At 46.9% G+C, this 18,048-nt stretch overlaps 5 protein-coding genes across 5 annotated transcripts; 1 reads left to right on the forward strand and 4 right to left on the reverse strand.

Annotated features, from left to right (window-relative positions):
* Nucleotides 1–1,541: 1,541 nt before the first annotated feature.
* On the reverse strand, nucleotides 1,542–2,428 carry LHYA1_G005007 (uncharacterized protein; the record flags this gene model as incomplete). Its single annotated transcript, XM_031149957.1, has 2 exons — nucleotides 1,542–1,690; nucleotides 1,786–2,428. 2 exons carry the CDS (start codon nucleotides 2,426–2,428, stop codon nucleotides 1,542–1,544), a joined length of 792 nt encoding a protein of 263 aa, XP_031004772.1.
* A 1,167-nt stretch (nucleotides 2,429–3,595) lies between these two features.
* Nucleotides 3,596–4,650, reverse strand: est_1 (Esterase; the record flags this gene model as incomplete). The annotated part of the gene is made up of 2 exons (XM_031149958.1): nucleotides 3,596–3,705; nucleotides 3,765–4,650. The coding sequence occupies 2 exons, from the start codon at nucleotides 4,648–4,650 to the stop codon at nucleotides 3,596–3,598; spliced, it is 996 nt and encodes a 331-aa protein (XP_031004795.1).
* A 536-nt stretch (nucleotides 4,651–5,186) lies between these two features.
* On the reverse strand, nucleotides 5,187–8,486 carry LHYA1_G005009 (putative transcriptional regulatory protein; the record flags this gene model as incomplete). The annotated part of the gene is made up of 5 exons (XM_031149959.1): nucleotides 5,187–6,494; nucleotides 6,543–7,528; nucleotides 7,576–7,698; nucleotides 7,752–8,146; nucleotides 8,368–8,486. 5 exons carry the CDS (start codon nucleotides 8,484–8,486, stop codon nucleotides 5,187–5,189), a joined length of 2,931 nt encoding a protein of 976 aa, XP_031004759.1.
* A 927-nt stretch (nucleotides 8,487–9,413) lies between these two features.
* Nucleotides 9,414–11,292, reverse strand: AMT6 (Glucan 1,4-alpha-maltohexaosidase; the record flags this gene model as incomplete). Its single annotated transcript, XM_031149960.1, has 5 exons — nucleotides 9,414–9,438; nucleotides 9,485–9,996; nucleotides 10,050–10,720; nucleotides 10,771–10,952; nucleotides 11,123–11,292. 5 exons carry the CDS (start codon nucleotides 11,290–11,292, stop codon nucleotides 9,414–9,416), a joined length of 1,560 nt encoding a protein of 519 aa, XP_031004779.1.
* A 3,991-nt stretch (nucleotides 11,293–15,283) lies between these two features.
* LHYA1_G005011 (uncharacterized protein) lies at nucleotides 15,284–16,825 on the forward strand (the record flags this gene model as incomplete). The annotated part of the gene is made up of 3 exons (XM_031149961.1): nucleotides 15,284–15,718; nucleotides 15,769–16,087; nucleotides 16,140–16,825. 3 exons carry the CDS (start codon nucleotides 15,284–15,286, stop codon nucleotides 16,823–16,825), a joined length of 1,440 nt encoding a protein of 479 aa, XP_031004780.1.
* Between the last annotated feature and the right edge of the window lie 1,223 nt (nucleotides 16,826–18,048).

An 18,048-nucleotide genomic window follows, 5' to 3' on the forward strand; every position in this document is an offset into this window, starting at 1 on the left:
CCCTAAAAGTCAGGTACGCCCCGATCCTCCGAATGTACGGCATCCAATTCGATGTTGCACATGATGAGCTGCTGGGAGCTGCTTAACAGGTGCATTTATGCCGATCTTCCAGAAACCTGAGTGGAAGATGTTGGCCATCGCCAAGAGCAGACTGCCTAGGTACCTTCTGCTTCCGGAACCGCGTCCATCCCTCTCGTGCCCAAGTCATCGGCTTGGTATTAGCTTTATCAGTCGGCTTTCGCCGCTGTTGAAGTGAAATGTAATGTCATTGTATAACTTTGCGATACTTAGGTACAGATGAATGCCCTAAAAATGTGGTTGAAGGTTGTGGTGGGTTGTAAACGATAAGTCGGAAATAAGGGGGTGAAGTTGGAGTACTTAAAAAGGAAAGCAGGGATGCCATGATTTAAATGGGGCTACAGTACCTTATTGTGAACAAAACCTCAGAACTCACGTAAATTATCTATCGTGTACTGTTACTGGTAAACCTCACATTTAAAGATTTTAATACTCCCTAAATTCTCATCTGCTCGATACTGTAGGGTTCTCATGACGTCATCTAGTTTTGTCTCTCTTTGCCCCTCCTGAATGCTCAGTCAGTACTACACAGCCATTCGCAAGCCGTATCACCATACACAATAAACGGCGATGCAACACAACCAGCCTCCCCCACAGTCCCGCGGGGTTTCTAGATACACAACGACAACCACAACCACAACCCCACAACTACCACACAAGAAACACACGCACCTAACAGTTATGAATTGCAGGTACAGTACACACATGCTCGACTTCGATGATAAGGATAGGCTAGTATATAAACCCCTCGCGCTTCGGATCAAGTCTCGCATCCACTTCTCCAAACCAGAATCCTCAACGAGTCCGGGAATTACAATGTGGTTTCGATGCATATGGCGAATCAACTGTCGATACTGTACGAGTATCAAGCAAGCACGTCCTCCAATGAAAAACCCACGCCCCCACAAGGTTTGGATCTACCAATGGATCTTCGCAAGGAAAACTACAGTACCGGCGATGGATCTGATCGCTTTGTTTGCATGATGCATGCATCCACCCATCCTACCTTGGCATTCAAGCGTTCGAGGATTTTTCTGGGCAGTTACAGTACATGTTTTGCACAGACCACATTTCAGACATCGTCAAGTACCGTAGAAGCAGATGTATGGAACTTGTCTACAGTAAGTAGTATTTCGTATCGCCAAGGAAAACAAATACCCAGCCCTGGTTCCTTCCCATCATGGCATCGAGTCGGAATCGAAATCGAAACAGCAAAATAGAAAAGGGAGAAGAGCAGGATATCAAACGACAGAAGAGCGAAACCTACTCAATTCGAATCTTTCTATTTATCTTCTGATACTCTCTAGAAGCGCTTCCCAAAACGTAAAGAAAGAAAGCAAAAAGAATACATGCCCAACTGCGCCCTAACCGGAAATAAGAGCCCTCCGAGTATAACTTTGAACCAATAACCCCGAAAATCTCAGATACTAAAGGCCTCCTTCTAACTTTACATTATCTCCATTCTATTCCTCGTCCCCACCCCTCGGCTCTCTCGTTTCCACAAATGTCAGCTCAGCGACTTGTCCATCCGCCACATTCAAGTTAACGCCATCGATACCCGGGCTTGGTGCACGCTTAGCTCCTGGTGCTTCTTCGAGATTCCTCTCCTTGACTATATAACTTCTCATTAGCTGTCTTTCTACATATCTTCGAAAGGAGAAAAAGAAACAGTTTCTGTGATGGGATGGGAAAGAGAAAGAAACATACCAGCAGGAGCAAGACCAGCACCACCCCGAACAAACATAGTAGTAACCGTAGTTCTCATCTTAGGAACCACTACACTTCCACCCCCACTGCTCTCATCTCTCTTCGCGGCAGCAGTAGCTGGACGAACACCCCCAGCATCTTGCAAAATCCCAACGCCAGACCCCTCTGCACCAGTCCCCAGCTGGACTTTCGGGCTCGTTGTAAGAGCTCCCGTAGCATATTTCAACGCTGCGTTAAAGCCATTGATATCTCTCTTCTGCACCTCCACATTCTCCAAGGAAACCACACGCGGCGAAATTTCCTTACCCATGCCTTGCAGCGAGGCAATCTGTGCAGCTTCAGACGTGACCGGTGACACTTCTGCTTGAGTCGCTGGTTGGACCTGGGCTGCTGCTGCTACTGGAGGCGGTGTTGGTGTTGTGACGATGGGTGCAGCAACGCCGTTGGCTGTTGCGCCGGAGACGGCGGCGCCTTCCAGGGCGTTCATCAGGTTGGTCACGTCTTGCTTGCCGCCGAATGATATTTCGCCATCTCCGACTACCAGGGCGGGCGAGTATGCGCCGAGGTTGATGTTGAGAGGGAGGGCGACGATCGTGTGAGCGGCCAGGAGGGAGAAGAGCGCGAGGGCGAGTTGGGAATGCATGGTGGTGATTCTTGGATATGGTTTGGAAAGGATGAGTTTTAGCTTGGAGGAGATTATAGATTAGAAAGTTAAAAAGAGGCGTCGAGCTTCTGAAAAACGAAAGGGGTTGAAGTGAAAGAAGTGAGCACAGCTAGACGGACAAGAGACTTGGTGGCAGGCAAGACTTTTATACAAGTCTATGGAGTAGTAGCTAGACAGACAAGCAAGGGGCCTTACCCCCAGATCCCTCAATACTAATGCACTATCTAGCCAAACCCCAACATCTGCCCGCAACGATCTCTTCGGGAACGAGCGAGAGCTCTCATCCGAGCGACCAAGCGAAAAGGGTTTCGCTTGTCGAAGAAATGCCAATGCTTTATCAAACGCCAAGTGATACGCCCAAAACGGAAGTGGCGAGGATCAACTTTGAGCCTCAGCACGGTTTTCTTTCATTCAAGCCATTGTGAAGTACTTGGATGGATATCTTGGCTGCTCAGCCGAAGTCGCGATGCTGTTTGAGGTGTATCTGCAGACATCTTGGTATTCAAGCGTGATACCTGCTAAATCTTGGCATGGCAGGCATTTTGGCTTTTCGAGGTCTAAGATCGCTAGAGCTTTGAAACGATCTAAATCGCGAAGCCCAGACCATAATGAAGAAGAAGAAGAAGAAGAAAAAACCAAATTTAGAAATACGACTGAAACCTTAATTGGACTCCTGGCAGCTCGTTATCTTGGTACCGTTGGCATTGATCCCAAGTATTGATACTGATCTTTTCAACAAGGGTTAAGAACGCCACGTGTATAGAAATTGCCTCTAGGTGTCCCCGCGACGAATTCCTGCCATGATTTCTTGAAGATACTTCGCATCTTAGGTATAAATCAAGCCCAGAACACCATGGATTTCAAATCTTCACGTGCGCCCATCCGCTAGCCATGTATAATCCTGTAACACACCACTGGAATTGGAATCCGTGAGAAAATAGGCGCCTAAGATTTTCAAGTTGATTAGAATTCCAAAGATCAGCTATGAATAGTAGGTGGTTGGACTTACAAGTCTCTTCGTACAGCAGTATCGGTCACGACGGCGTCAACGTCTTAACAGGTAAAGGGGCATTTTCTAAATTCTGGTATTCTTGAGACCCTCCTATCACTTGTGTTGTAGCCATCGCGCTCTCATTCCAGACATAGTCAAGAATACACCTCACGGAACAGCCATTCAGCGACACTCTCATGCATTTCCAACCTCCTCTTATCCCGTCTAATCTTGACGGCTCCAAAGGACGGGTAGACATCGAATGCTAAGTATTACGATTAGCCATTCCCCAGGTCTATAGTAAGAGTACCTGTCTGATCATACCATGAATTTCGCCGAGAATCTTCTCCCACTTCACACAATTCTTCTCCCAAGTAGTATCGGCGGTGTCCTCAACATTTGCGAACTTCTTAGCCATGATCTCCGCGTCTCTGCACAAAAGATCATGTGCACATCCGATGATGTAGAGCTTAGGAGGCAGTCTCTCTCGTGGCGCATAGGCAACACTGAGCAACGGATCCCTTAGGTCTTGCCCCGGTGGAATGTATCCGAAATTAAACATAGGAGCGCCTGCTTCGATCATGTCCGGTCCAGCATCTTCAGGCCTCGATGCCATACTGATTGCAATCGGCGTTGTGAAATCCACGGGCGGGTAATAAGGAACAGCACCTTTGATCTTGCCTTGGAGACTCTCATGTTGGCTCACGGCAAGTGTGAGATTGGCTCCAGCGCTGAAGCCTCCAATGGCGACTTTGTTCTTATCGAAAGGCAGAGCTTCATCTTGCAGAACCGCGTTGACGAGATCTACCACTGCCTCAACCGGAACCGGGAATTGGTACTGAGGGCTTTTGGGATAATCCAAGCTGATGACGAGAATCTTGTTGGTATTGGAGAAATAGGAACAGAACTTGTCATCTGAAGTTGGGCTCATAAGTGCGAATCCACCACCGTGGATATCAATGTAAAGAGGAAGGAGCGCATCTCCACTTTTCCACGATTTCGGGACGAACACACGGTTTGTCAGAGTTGGTTGGCAGGGGTAAACTTTTGTGAAAGTAGGAAGTGTCGAATTATCCCGTATACCAGGCAAATGTAGAACTTTGATAAAAACTGAGGTGATGAATTTGTACCAATGTAGCTTGATTGCGAGCTGCAGGCGTTTGAAGACTGATAGTGTTGGAGAATATTGCTTGGGAGCATCATATGCCATGACCACAGAGGGAAGCGTGTGTTGGTGATACCTTACGCAGGAACCTTTGCTGTAGTTGAGTTGAGTCCAGGGAGCAGCAAGAAAGGGGGGTTGAAGAAAGATCAATTGACACGTCCTGCTCTTTTGTGCCTCGGCTCCTTTCTCAAAGCGCGATCTGACCGCACGGCCAAGCATATGTCGACGACAGCCATGTTGAAAGGCAAAAGAGTAAGAAATAGATGACGTACTTTGTATGTAGTATCATCACATTTGAGCGGGGTCGCTGTCGCTGTCTGTGACTTGCGAGAAATTTCGTGACATATCTAGAAAATTACACGTGATGAGTCTCATTTCCACCCCCTGTGGTTTTAACGATCTCTCGCTCTTATCATCTTAGTATATATACATATGTAAAATGACAGCACTGTACACATTTAATCATCAAACCTTATTCTCCCATCCTTTTTAATTTCCAACTCCACTCCCATAAAAGCCCGAAAATCCCGCTATGTAACAGCAATAATATAGTACCTAAATCGCCCAGCTCTATAAACATATCAACCAAATTTTACATTCCCATTCATAGATCCGTCTCCAGGAATAGGAGCATTGCGGCCGCCACCATCAAAATAGTTGAGCACGTCTTGAGGAAGGTATTCAAGCCACGGCATCATGTCGCCTCCCATGGTTGACATGTCGATATCTTGACTCTGCATCATCATCATATCGCCAGCACCTCCAAGGCCCAAATAGCTATTTGGACCTGGGAACATGTTGTACGGATAACCATATGTTCCGGCCCTAGTATCTGATCGAGAGTTGTTCGGCGACGGAATACCATCAAATGAGTGGTGAGATCCCGGCGTCTGAGCCATGGGGGAATTCTGCAATTCCAGAAGCATCTGGGCGTCGGACTTTGATACTTGATCGGGTGAACTTTGCGAATATTTTGAAGCGGGCGGCGCCATTGGCTGATATTTTCGTTGATGCAGCTGTGAAACGTAAAGAGGAATCCTTGGATTTGGAGGATAGGTAACTGCAGATGTGGAACCTGCAGTTGATTCTGGTAGGCTCGAGCGGATCGGGTCATATATCATATTCCCAGCTGCTGTAGGTGGGGGAAGTTGCTGTACTTGTTCGCCATCTCTGTTTTGGTACATGAAAGTCAGATTCGAACTTGGTGAGTTGGTTGTTCCTGTTAAAGACCAGCCAATGGCTTGTGAGTGGTCAATTTGTGGGGAACCAGGGGCCGTTTCTAATATTGGAGAAAGGAGATCTCCAAGTCGCCCAGGAGACGGTGCTGACAACGACAACTTCCGTCTCCAATTCGGTATCATATCCTGCTTTGATTTTGTACTTTCATATTCCTGTTCAGTGTAGGTTTCAGGATCCCATATGCCTTTCGCTTTTTGGTCGAGAGCCACTAAAATATATCTGGCTCCAGACCAATAGGATTCTAGCTGCTGCAAGGCTTTATAACAACGTTGATAGTTTTGGTTGGCAGCAGAGGCGAGTAGCGAGTGCTTTTGAAGATCTTTTACTCTGTTGCCGGTTTTTGATTGTGCCCCCTTCGAAGTTGGTTCTGGAGGGGTGGCATCGCGTGACGAAGGCTGTGAAGTATGTGCAGCCGTCTCCATCAAGAAAGCACATGCGGCAATATACATAGGCTGACTAGTAAAAGGGTTGCCGATGAAACTTCTCGGGTCAATCAATTCAGCAAATGAAAGGATATCAGCAATGGTTTTAGCTGATGACATGCTGAGTTCGCGGCTATTTGGGAGCAAATTCCGGATCTGCCCCTTGAATGAGTGCATTAATGTAGGCTGATGGACCAACATAATCAATGTATGGAACCAAAAATGTACCTGGAAATTGTTAGTACTACCATTGAAAAGCTTTAACGCTTGACTCACAAGAATAAAATTCGTCCCTTCCCCAATTTTGACGTAGTGCTGGAAGTTGGCCGCGTTGAAAATTAATCTCGTGTCAAGCTTTTGGTAGAAAAGTGTCAGGTCTTTCTCCATTGCAGTAAGACCATCAATCTTCTTCGGGGTCACATCTTTGACGTCCCTGATGTTGTTCAACAAGTCGGATACTCGCCCATATAGGTGTATTATCTGTATCAACGGTGGGAAAGGATTGGGCCAACCAGATTCAAAACTATCTAAAGCAGGAAAGGTAAGCTCAAAGTCCTTGCCTCTCAAAGTAACTGGTCTGCCCGTGCCGGACGAGATAACTCTGTCCAGCATGAATACAGCCCAAAGAGTGTCGACGCGTTCTTTTTCCACCAGTTTTTTGTCCTGGGTACTGATAGCTGCCGGAGGATCAGATCTGATACTGTCTGTACTTACTCTTTGAGCCGCGGGATCTTTTTCGCCTTGGTGTTTGACGCCATCAAGCTTCTGCAAACCAAGGTCCACAGCCATGCGGATCGCACATCCTAGGTACATCCACAGAGCACTATCTTGGTTGGAACCAAACCCCTCATAGGCAAGCAGTAGGCATGCTTGAACCGCTGCGATCGATGGGCATGGGAATGTGTCTACCACCGCAGCCTTGGCTCGCCTAGCAAATACATGCCCATAATCCGACTTCGGATAGGAGGAATCGTAAGAAGCAGAGAGCAACGGGTGTTCCGAGAAACGTGCTGCCAACGCGCAGACCGCATCTACAAGAATGGGCTCAGCTGATCGTTCTTCGACTCTGTGTATAAAAGACTTCTGGCGTAAGAAGGGATAATTAGAACCCATATGAGCAAAGAAGGTTTCCACAAGGTGAATAATCAATCTATGAACAGGCAATGAGTCTTCTTGATTGTATATTGGCATGTCAACCGCAGACTTCGAGTCCGATGCATGAGAAGGCGTCCCATAAACAGAGCCGCCTGATCCCGGGGACACTATTCTAGGTTAGATTCTGAACATTTCCAGATATGGATGAACATACTGGCTACAGCTGAATTTGTACCGGTGCTACGACGGTGCTCCCGGACTGAAACCACCATCTGTTTGAATCCAGGAACAATAGCGGTCGGTCCAAAGTACCTAAAATATGGTACTCGCTGGCTTTCTGTTATCTGCTGTGTTAGTAAAAGAATGGTTCTACTTTTCTAACCAACATACCCAGTGGACTTGACTCGTCATCATAAATAGCCCCATCGATTTCCTTCAAAGATCCAGTATCTCGACGTGTCAAAGGTGGTTTCGAATCACTCTCCAGATATGGCCGCGATTGTGGATTCGTCCTGTAAACCTCAGGACTCCCATGGACAGTATTTTCCTGTTTGTCAAGTTTCCCATTGCCACGAAACTTTATATCATCCTCCTTTTCTTCTTCATCCACATCACCGCTCCGCCCCATGCCCAAGCCCAGAACTGAGTCCTTACGCTCCCTCTTGCCCGTTATGATCTCAACCCCATCAGCGTATCCCAAGCACTCATGCCCATTCTCTATACATGTCGAACATAGCGGTCGCTTGCCATCGCATCTCGTCTTGCGTTTTCGACACGTCCGACACCTACCAATAAGAAAGAAACAATCAGTCAGTCAAATGCTAATGTATGCAGTCTTAATTAATAGGCGGGCGATCAATGCTTTGCAGCAGAGATGCAGTAGGTAAATACAGAATCGGTAATCCGAATTGAAGCATAGTACGGAAGGGAAATACTAGGTATCTTTCGAAATATTGATACATATACCCTAGAAACTTCATGAAAGAAATGCATCTCTTATACATACGCTGCGTTAATCCTCCTTCTCTTTGCGGGTGGCTGCCCCCCATTATTGACGAAGCGGATCTGCTTTTGCGTATTCGTAGGCACAGGCGACATGCCACTGGATGGCGAGGGCGAGCTCATGTCGTCGTGTATTGGTTATTGCGTCCACCCAGGCCACGTTCAGCTATCGCAAGCCCATTCATTTTCCTTGCGATCTGGGGCCCGGCGCATTTGAAGGGCTGGGCGTGAGATTTACGGAGTATCGGTTCCACAGGTGGGGAGGCTTAGGGTGAGCATGCGGAAGCCTAGATGGGATGATAAGGCTGTACGGGTAGTCCTAGAGTTAAGTATGTATGTGGGTGGGGGGTATAGGCGTTGGCATTTGGGTGCTGACTCGGGGTGCAGTTTACACATTGCCATGCTATTCCACTGCATGATCTCGGCACGCGTGGAAGATGCGGGAGCTGGAGCTGCGCTGCAGCGAAAACTGTACAAGTTGTTTCCGTTTCACTTGGTGGGGCTGATCAGGTCTAGGCCAGGGCCTGATTCCGGGGTACATATCGTATCTGACACCAATGGGCTACTGTAATTGTATTGCTTGATCCCCGGGTATTGCAAACTTGCTATTCTGTTCTTATCAAGTGTTGACGTGAAAATATATATAGACTACAGATAATGTTTCATTCCTCCTCAAGCCAGAGAAGATATTAATTATTTTGCAATACAAGTGCTTCAACAGGCTTCCCCTCCCTCCCCTGAGATGCCAAGCCGAGCAGCCCGAGCTCCTATTCCGACTACGACTAATAAACACCAGATCGGCAGCTAATCACATGAAAAGGTAATGCTCATTGCTCTACCGTTACTCCGTACTAGTACGTTGAAGAGCTCGAGGTCACACAAGAAAGTTACTTTTAGTATGGTAATTATGGTAATTATGGCTGATGTGTAACCCGAATTATATCTTTCAGTAAATTTGTGCTCAGACAAGTAGATATCCAACACTTTCATAATCCTGCGATCGATAAGCCGAAGCCGCGAACAAGAGGCCAGAGCGGGAAAGGACCTGTTCTAGGTTTTGTAGATGTCCGAGTCACTAGCAAAGTCAGTTAATGATCCATGATCCTGGATGGTGTACTCACAACTTTCCAAACTTCTCCCGACCCTCGGCATCCTTATTAACCCATACACTTAAACTTGTCCCGGGACAAGTGAAGTTACCAAATCCTTCATGGTCAATAGTAACTTCGCCTTGCTCCCATCCAAGGACATCAGTCCATACCTCGCCAGCATGAATTTCACCAACATGCATCTTCTTCTCGCCTGGTCCAGCATTAGACATTAGAACAGCGCAGCCAAACTTTTTGTCCCACGTTCCGTATCTGACCCATCCAACACAAGTTGCGTAATCAAAATAGTCTTGCTGGACCCCATATGAATAAAGCTTTCGGGCGAGAATAAGATTTGGCAGGGCGCCTCCGCAAGATGGTGGGAATGGATGTTCCCCCTTGATACCGTAGAGATCGCCGTAGAAGATGCAAGGATAGCCGTCATAACGAAGCAGAATGAGTGCGTAGGCCAGAGGCTTGAAAAATGGCTCGATAGGAGCCTCAAGGGCTTGGTATGGTTGGGTATCGTGGTTCATGACAAGAGTCTGAACAGCAATTAATCCTTGAGGCAATATAAGACAGTGACCGGAAGACTTACCACGGCGTTGACGGGTTCAATTCTGACCAATGTGTTATCGAAAACAGTTCTTAAATCCGCATTTTCCGTCTTGCTCAATTGGCTGAAGTTGTAAACAAGAGGGGCATCGAAGAGACTGAACTTCTTGCCCATTCGTTCCAGATATTGAGACATATCATCCAAACTATCTTTCCAAAACTCGCCGACGAAGAACCAGCCCTCTCCGTGCTGTTCGTCAAGTTTTGAAATAAATTTGCGAAGAAAATCCTCACTGAAATGCTTCACCGCATCAAACCTAATACCCTTCAAGGTGATTTGCTTGCTCAACCAGACACCCCAGTCGATCACATCTTGCTCAACTTCAGGATGGCTATAATCCAAATCCGCGAACATCAAGTAGTCGTAATTGCCCTTTTCGGAATCGACGTCCCCGGATTTGGCCCAGCCTTTCGTCTTATCTCCCAGGATCTTGTAGATAGCAGTCTTGTTATTATCTGCATTGTAATCCGTGCCACTGAAATGATACCAGTGGTACTTCTGGGCAGAATATTTCTCCCCTCTTCCAGGGAAGTCGAACCCCAGCCATGCATCAATCTCGTAGGGATCTGAAACCGTTTTGTTCCGGTCATCATTATCAACTTCTTGGGCTTCGCACTTCTCTTTATGATCAGCGGCGGCTTTGTGGTTAAGGACTAAAGCGTTCGGTTAGTGATAATGCATTTGCTGAATGTGCAGGCTTTACCAGCATCCCAATATATCCCCACGCCAGAATCGGTTGCCTTCTTCACCAATTCCAATAGTTCTTCCTTTGTACCCCATTTGGTTTCCTTACCTCCCTTCTGATCGAATTCACCCAAGTCGTAGAGGTCGTAGATATCATAACCATTGCCTGATGGTGAAGAGGCTTTACATCCAGGGGGAACCCTGACCAGCGAATTAGCATGGTAGGGAGTCATGTATAGTAGGGGAGCCGAAAAGCTTGGGAGCTGTTCCAAGAGTGGTGGCATATACGTACTCTTGGAATAGCTCACCAGGCTTCCAGATTTCGCCCCAAAGAGTTCAGCAAGTTGGTATGAGGATATCGATAAGCTTACCAGATGTTGTCGATTCCAGTAGCCTTCATTCGCGAAACATTGTCGGACAGTCGTTTCCAGTGCTTGTGATCATCTGGAACGTACCATTCGAAGGCTTGCATCATGGTCATATTCTCCGGGGTTGGTTCCTGCTCTGGCCAGTTATTGGTATCATTCCGTTGACCAAACATGTTGGAGACTTACTTGATTCTGCCATCTTGCCTTCTCCAAAAGGGATTATTTGAATTGAGATTATTTGATGGGCAACTTCTGTTAAGAAATCTAGAAAACGTTTGACTACGAGGGAAATGCAGAGACATAAAGTTGGTGAATTCCAAGTTGGTTGAAAATGCCCCACCATGCCCCTCCTCCACAGGAAACAGGAAGAAGTTGCCCCACCAGCCCACCTAGATACTGTAGCAGAGATAGCTGCTGAAATTCTATGCAAGTTGGACCAAGAATGCAAGGCGATAAGGTGGAAAATGTCCCCTATGACGTAGAGGGCTCACTCGGGTCCATTTTAAGGCACTTTTCTTTTAGCTTTTTTTTTTTTTGGAGTGTCTAGACAGACTCTGGACTGCTGAAACATCTAAAATTCAACTTGTTTATAGACTGACTCCAAGTACTGGTAAGATAAGGTAGTGCATATTGATCGTAGCACGACCTTAGGTACCTGCAAATACCTTTTTAGGCCTTACTTGAATGCGCCGTCGTTGTGCTACTGTACCCGACCACGAGAACTTCAGCCTCGAGTAGAAGCGCGCAAATCTTTCTTTGAGAAGTATTCTGGTGGCAGAAACGGTTGGGTTTTAATTAGCTGTTGTTTAGTAAAGTAGATGCAGAAGGTAAATACATAGGTGCCTTATCTCACTCCCTTGCGTAAGAGACCAGCTTGGCATCACAAATATTGGTTGCTGCACTGCTTGGAATTGCCACGAGGTTTTGATAAGTGAAAGAGGTAAATCATTGGAATACTGTACAGGCCCTCCATATATCAATCGTCAATAGCAACCTGAAAGGCATGGAAGGCATTTAGAAACGGATGGAATGCGAGGTTCAATCATGATCAAGGTCATCTGCGTCAGATTGAACTTCCTTGTCTTTGCTGCAGAGTTGGTAAATGGGGTAAACGATACTAGGCATGGACAGTGTTACGAGTATGGGGAGCCGAATTATAGAAATGGGCTGGAGAGTATTGGGGTTTGTTTCATGACACGATGGGAGAGACTCTAGGTTCATGGGCTTGGCATCTCAAATAGACCCGAAGAGTATCAAGCATGGACCATCATATGAAAGAGAGCAAGTCCTGAGAAAATTGTTATTCTCCGAGGCTTCATTAGATATTATCTTGCATGAAGAAAATAGCCATATCCACAGATATCCGATACCGGAACGTATCGCTGTAAAGGAGAAGAGGTACAGAACAACGGCTTCGATGGTAACCCAAGTAGCAGCAGTAATCCAACAAAGCTACAATTCTAACCCTTGTCTAAAATGCATGTAGTACCCTCCGACAGAAGTGTCTGTGACATTCACGAGTAAACAGCTGAGGTACCAGATTTTCAAAGATGGAGAACAGAGTAGATGATTGTGGTGTCTAAAATGCCTGTAGAGAATCTGGAATTAGCTTTGGATGTCCACATCTCAACGACCTTTTGACGCTATGAGTGCAAAGTGCGATAGGAATGGAAGTAAAGCTCGGAGATGGTAGGCTTCAGGACTTTCGACTTGTCAAGTCAAATACGAAGCAACGCTACACATACTTACAGGTCATATCAGTGTCTCCCCTGGTATGAATTTGACTTGTAACCTCTCCTCGGAGCCTGCCATCGAAGATGGTAATTCGGTGCCAGGTTCTTGGCGTACTTCACCATTCTGCCAATAGGATTTATCGCGGAACGACTGCCATCGGATTTCTTCGTCGGGATCGTTGTAGCTGTAGCAGGTGCCAAGGTTGTACATTCAACCAAGATGTTTGTACCGTCTCGGTAACACATTCCGGTAGCCTGTATTTGAGATCTCGGAGTCAGCATTGTTTGATGGAGTAGGATTTAGGAGTTGAGACGATATTCCAGGAGTAGTAGACTGAGGAACTGGTTCTGGGCGTTTGAAAATAGGAGACAATCCTCGGATAAGGTATCTTACAGTAGCCATAGTCGGTCTTGGAGAACTTGGAGAACTTGAAGAGCTTGGAGAATTTGTGACGTTTGTAGAACTGGTAGAACTGGTAGAACTGGTAGTATTGGGAAAAATCTCAGATACAGAAATGGTGACAGTGAATGGCGGCATGGTTTCCGTAGTCGTGGTTTGTGGTGAAGTAGTGGTGACATTATTGGTTTTGATGATGACAGTGATGGTTGGAGAGTCCAAAGGAGCCGCGGAAGATGTACCCAGAGCGACAGTAGTCATGGGGTCTAGTGAGCTTGAATCCTGGAGGGTTATGATGGTGACGACCGCGCCGGACGAGATGCTTGCACCAGCAAACATGGAGACTAGCATATGTTACAAAACTGCACCTGCAGAATAACGGAGAACTTACATGCAAGCAGGAGAGCCCACATCGAAGAGAGAAGGACCGAGAACTTCAAAAGGTTTGCCATCTTGAAGGAGTATCTGTAGTTGAAAGATGGTGATTTGGGAAATTGGTATGTTGGTGTGAGATTTTTGGTCGTCGGGCAGTGCTGCAAGATCTGTAGTGGGAGATGTCAATATTGTGTGATCTGATTCAAGCATTGGACCATTGGTACGTACTACTATTAAGTAGAGTAAACAAAGAGCGATGCGGGAACGAGCGGTCGAGTGCAAAGAGACAATGAGATGGCAAGATAATGTAAAAGGTCAAAATACAAGACGAAGGAGGTCAGGAAATTCACTTATTGGGGCATTGTTATCTTAAAGTCAATAGTAGGCGGCAAGTATTAACGCAGATTTCGTTTACCTATGACCCAGCAACAGATTTTATAGCATAGCTCACCGCGCCCCAAATGAGACATAGAATTGAACGGCAAATTCAAAAAGGAATAAACTCCAGAAATATGATATTTCTCAATACTCAATCCTCGATTTCCCAATGTCTCGATGTCTCCGAGCTGTAGTTCCTATATTCGAGACTACTCAAATATAGTGGCACTCCTCCAATTCTCTTTGGTTTCTCGGACGCTTGAATTCATCAGAAGCTACTATACAATTGGGCTCATACCTACTTATCCTGGATGGTTAGTAGAAGGCGTTTCTCGGGCCACTCCGTCTTGACTGAATCTCATGGTGAAGGTATGTACAATATTCAGGGAATATGGCCTCATTAGTAAGATTCATGCTAACTTTTGTGTAGGTGGTTGGTATTTCTCCTTGGCAGTATCCTCAGAGCTAGAAGAAGGCAATACATCAAGCCGCAAGCTGCGAGTGGCAGCTTGCACAGCATTGAAGTCTTACCAACCCGAAGAAGGGGTTCTCGGAATGTATTCAGAGTACTCCATGGAGCAGATGAGGCAAGGATCCATTGATTATGGATTATTTTGAGGCAAAGCTTACCTATTTAGAGTAGGCATAAGAAGGAGGAGGAGGTGGAGTAGAGAAAGAGTGCAGGCTAGGGCCAAGCGGTTCCTGGGGTTGTCGTTGAACAAAATAGTGGGTCTAAAATATCTCCGCGTTCTGGACCATTGTTCTGGACGTTTATGTCATTTCGACGGACTGGTCCTCACATCAAATATATTTTTTACCGGCGGTAATTCCTACTACACAAACACCCACCCATTGCGTTATCTTGATAGTTTGGAAGATGGCGTGGCCATACCCGTGAAGCAATTTGGCTCACAGAAGAATCAATACGAATCCAGCGAGGACTACAAGAACTCACCGAATCGCCAGGCGAGGCAGATACCAGTGATTCTATCCCAAGGCTCAGATATAGTCCTACTCCTAGCGAAGCTTGAAATAACAGGGAGAGCGTGGACGACTCCTATGATAGGACTTAGGACGGCAAGTAAGCAAATACATTACTATATTCCATGCTTTTCTTCAAGCATTCGTGAGGCCATGCATGAATCCTGTACTGACTGGCCTTCCAGCAGGTTCGTCCCATTAGCAAGCTGTAACCATCTTGTTCGCCACTAGGAACCACCAGAACGGCTTGCTCTGAGCCCATCAACAAGTCCCGGCGTTGCCCGCAGACAAAACGACCGAATGCCTCTCCCACCCCCAGAAACCCCAGCGGTCGCTGCCTCGATTTGCATCGATGACAAAACATATCCAGTTATCGAAATTAGAAGTACCGGAGACGTAATACTCGACGTATCCTTCGAAAACTCAAATGCCTGCACCAAGTCTATTCCGGCGAAAATATCCAAGTCTCCAATACCTTCTCGAATATTTTACCGTGTACGGCTTGAGACACTGAAGAAGAGCTCAAAGTACTTCCAGCATCTACTCGGATCCACATTTGCAGAAGGGGTGGCTATTGCAGACACATTTGCACAACTCGCCAAATCGAATCTGAACCCATCGGAAGTGGAAACGGAGAAACTTCCTCGTATAAAGATTATAGAGGAAGATGTCGCCACCAAAACTATCGGAAGGGAGACTATCTTCTGCGATATGCTCCGCATAATTCATGGTGCTGTATGTGGTTATCGTGGCATCAGATTGCTTCTCGGACTGACGAAATCTAGGAGCACATCACAAAGCCTTTTACGTTGAACTGCCTTGCGGTCCTCGTTGTAATGGCCGACAGATACAATACTTTGCCATCTATTGCTCGCTATGTGCAGAAGACGTTTATGAACTTCAAATATCCAGTAACATTGGACAAAAAGGCCGAAGAGACTCTTCGCCAGAAGATTCTCATTTTCTACCATACAGATCAGGCCTTGCGGTTTGCTTCAGCCTCAAAGGAACTCATTCTAAGGGGCTCGTCGAGATGGGTCGGTGCCGATGAAACGACAACCGACTTCCAAACCGCATGGTGGGACCTGCCTGATGGACTGGAATGTACGTATTGCTAGAGACGCCCACGGAATGGCACCTACTGATCTGAATCCAGCTGAACTCGCTCACCGACGAGCGTGTGTTCTTCGAACCATAGCCTCGGTTCAAACTCAATGTTTAGGTCTATACGCCTCAAAAGACAGACAATGTCAGCTGGGGTATGACAGCAGCGCAGCTTGTGACTCCTTCCAGCTCGGCGAAATGATCAAATTTCTTACAAAGAAAGACCTCCTTTCTCTCGTCCCATTCCAAGCTGTCTCTCCTGAAGACCATGAATATATTTGGCCGGACGCCTATTCCGGAGACATAGAGAACCTCATAGGTCTCCTGCGTCAATGCCCCAGCTACCAGATCAACCAATACCATTCTTACTGCGGTCTCCGAACAAAACTCCTCCCAGCTCTCGACTACATTAAAAGCTGTATCGAGACTGGAGTTGGTATTAAATTCGGCCGTTCCAAAAGCGATTGGGTTAACGAATCGTGGAGCACAAGCAGTTCCACGGCTTCCAAGAATTCGTTCTGGGTTGGTGGTGGTAATGGTGATGAGGTGGACGTGGCAGGTGGGAAGCCGAACACCTTTGATTTCTCATCGGTGAAATCTAGAGCTGCTTGGGGAAGCAACGATCTTGGGGCTGATAAATCTGCAAAAGCACTATTTACGGCCGAAAATTGGAGTTGGATAAGGGAACAGGAAAGTGAGAATAAAATGCTCAAATCCACTCCCCGGATGGGGTATTAGATTAATTAATAAAATTTATCATGCAAATCTCAAGTGGTTTACTGGTAGCTGCTCGTGATTTCGGTATTGATCTATAGGAATTGTACGTACTTCCAAAGAGAGTTACAGTTGCTAGCAATGATACTAATGGGTATTTCATGCAAATTTCTTCGTTATTTGGTGACAGACGATTGATAGTCTCCGATCTCACATTCGTGGTTCATATATCATGCATCATCCCTTTCCCTTATCCATGTTCGCAAGCCTCATACGTTCGTTCTCCATCCCAGAAACATCATAAGTTTCACCCAGCCCTCCCCCAGCCCCCAGAAAGCCAACGAGAAAACTCTAAAAGCAACGCGCCAAGGAAAATCACAAACTAATATCCGCCATAGCCCGGTCCGGGAGGATATCCAGGTCCAGGCGGGTATTGGCCATACGGAGGTTGCTGTGTCGGGTACGGCGGGTATTGACCTGGGGGCGCCCACCCTGGAAGCCCGGAGGTGGAGGTCCCTGCTGCCATTGTGGAGGAGGAGGACCACCGCCTCCGTACGAAGGGTAAGGAGGCTGTTGCTGATAACCCTGAGGAGGGCCAGAATACGGATCGTAGCCTTGTTGGTAGTTAGGCTGGGGTGGGCCACTTTGATAGGCTCCTGGACCAGGGGTTAGATAGCCACCTGAAGAGGTTGGCCTGCTTCCGACTGTGTTTTGGTAGCCGTAGTTTGGTGACGCGGGCGGGTGGCTGGGCGAACCTATTGATGGGGACGAAGTCATGTAGGATGCTTGGGGATTTCCGTCATTGCCTGCCATGGAGCCTAGGTCTCGGCTTTGGATCTCAGTCCAGATGGAACCTGCAGTCTTCCCATGCCCGCCCAGTGCGCCGTGCGAGTGGTCGTGAGCACCGGTTTTCTCGCCGCTGACTTTATGGTTCTTTCCAGCTTTGACAGAGGCAGATCCGAGGACACAATTGAGATCATGGGCATCGGGTTGCTCTTCTACCCACTTGCGTACAGTGTTGAACATGTTTCTCTGGATTTCGATGCTCTCGTCGCGGAGTGCGGGGTGGTGGAATGCGCGTAGGAGATCCGTCATTACTTCTTCGACTGGAACGCCAGGATTCTGCCAGGCGTAGAGAATTCGAGGAGTTACATATTGCAGGATAGTGGTTGCGACTCGGCCAGCACAACCGTTCAATTTGTTGGAAAAGTGGTCCTTTGACAGCATAGAGTGAGTCGGGTTTGTGC

This window comes from Lachnellula hyalina, assembly GCF_007821495.1.
Source record: "Lachnellula hyalina strain CBS 185.66 chromosome Unknown contig00080, whole genome shotgun sequence".
NCBI classification, from domain to species: domain Eukaryota; kingdom Fungi; phylum Ascomycota; class Leotiomycetes; order Helotiales; family Lachnaceae; genus Lachnellula; species Lachnellula hyalina.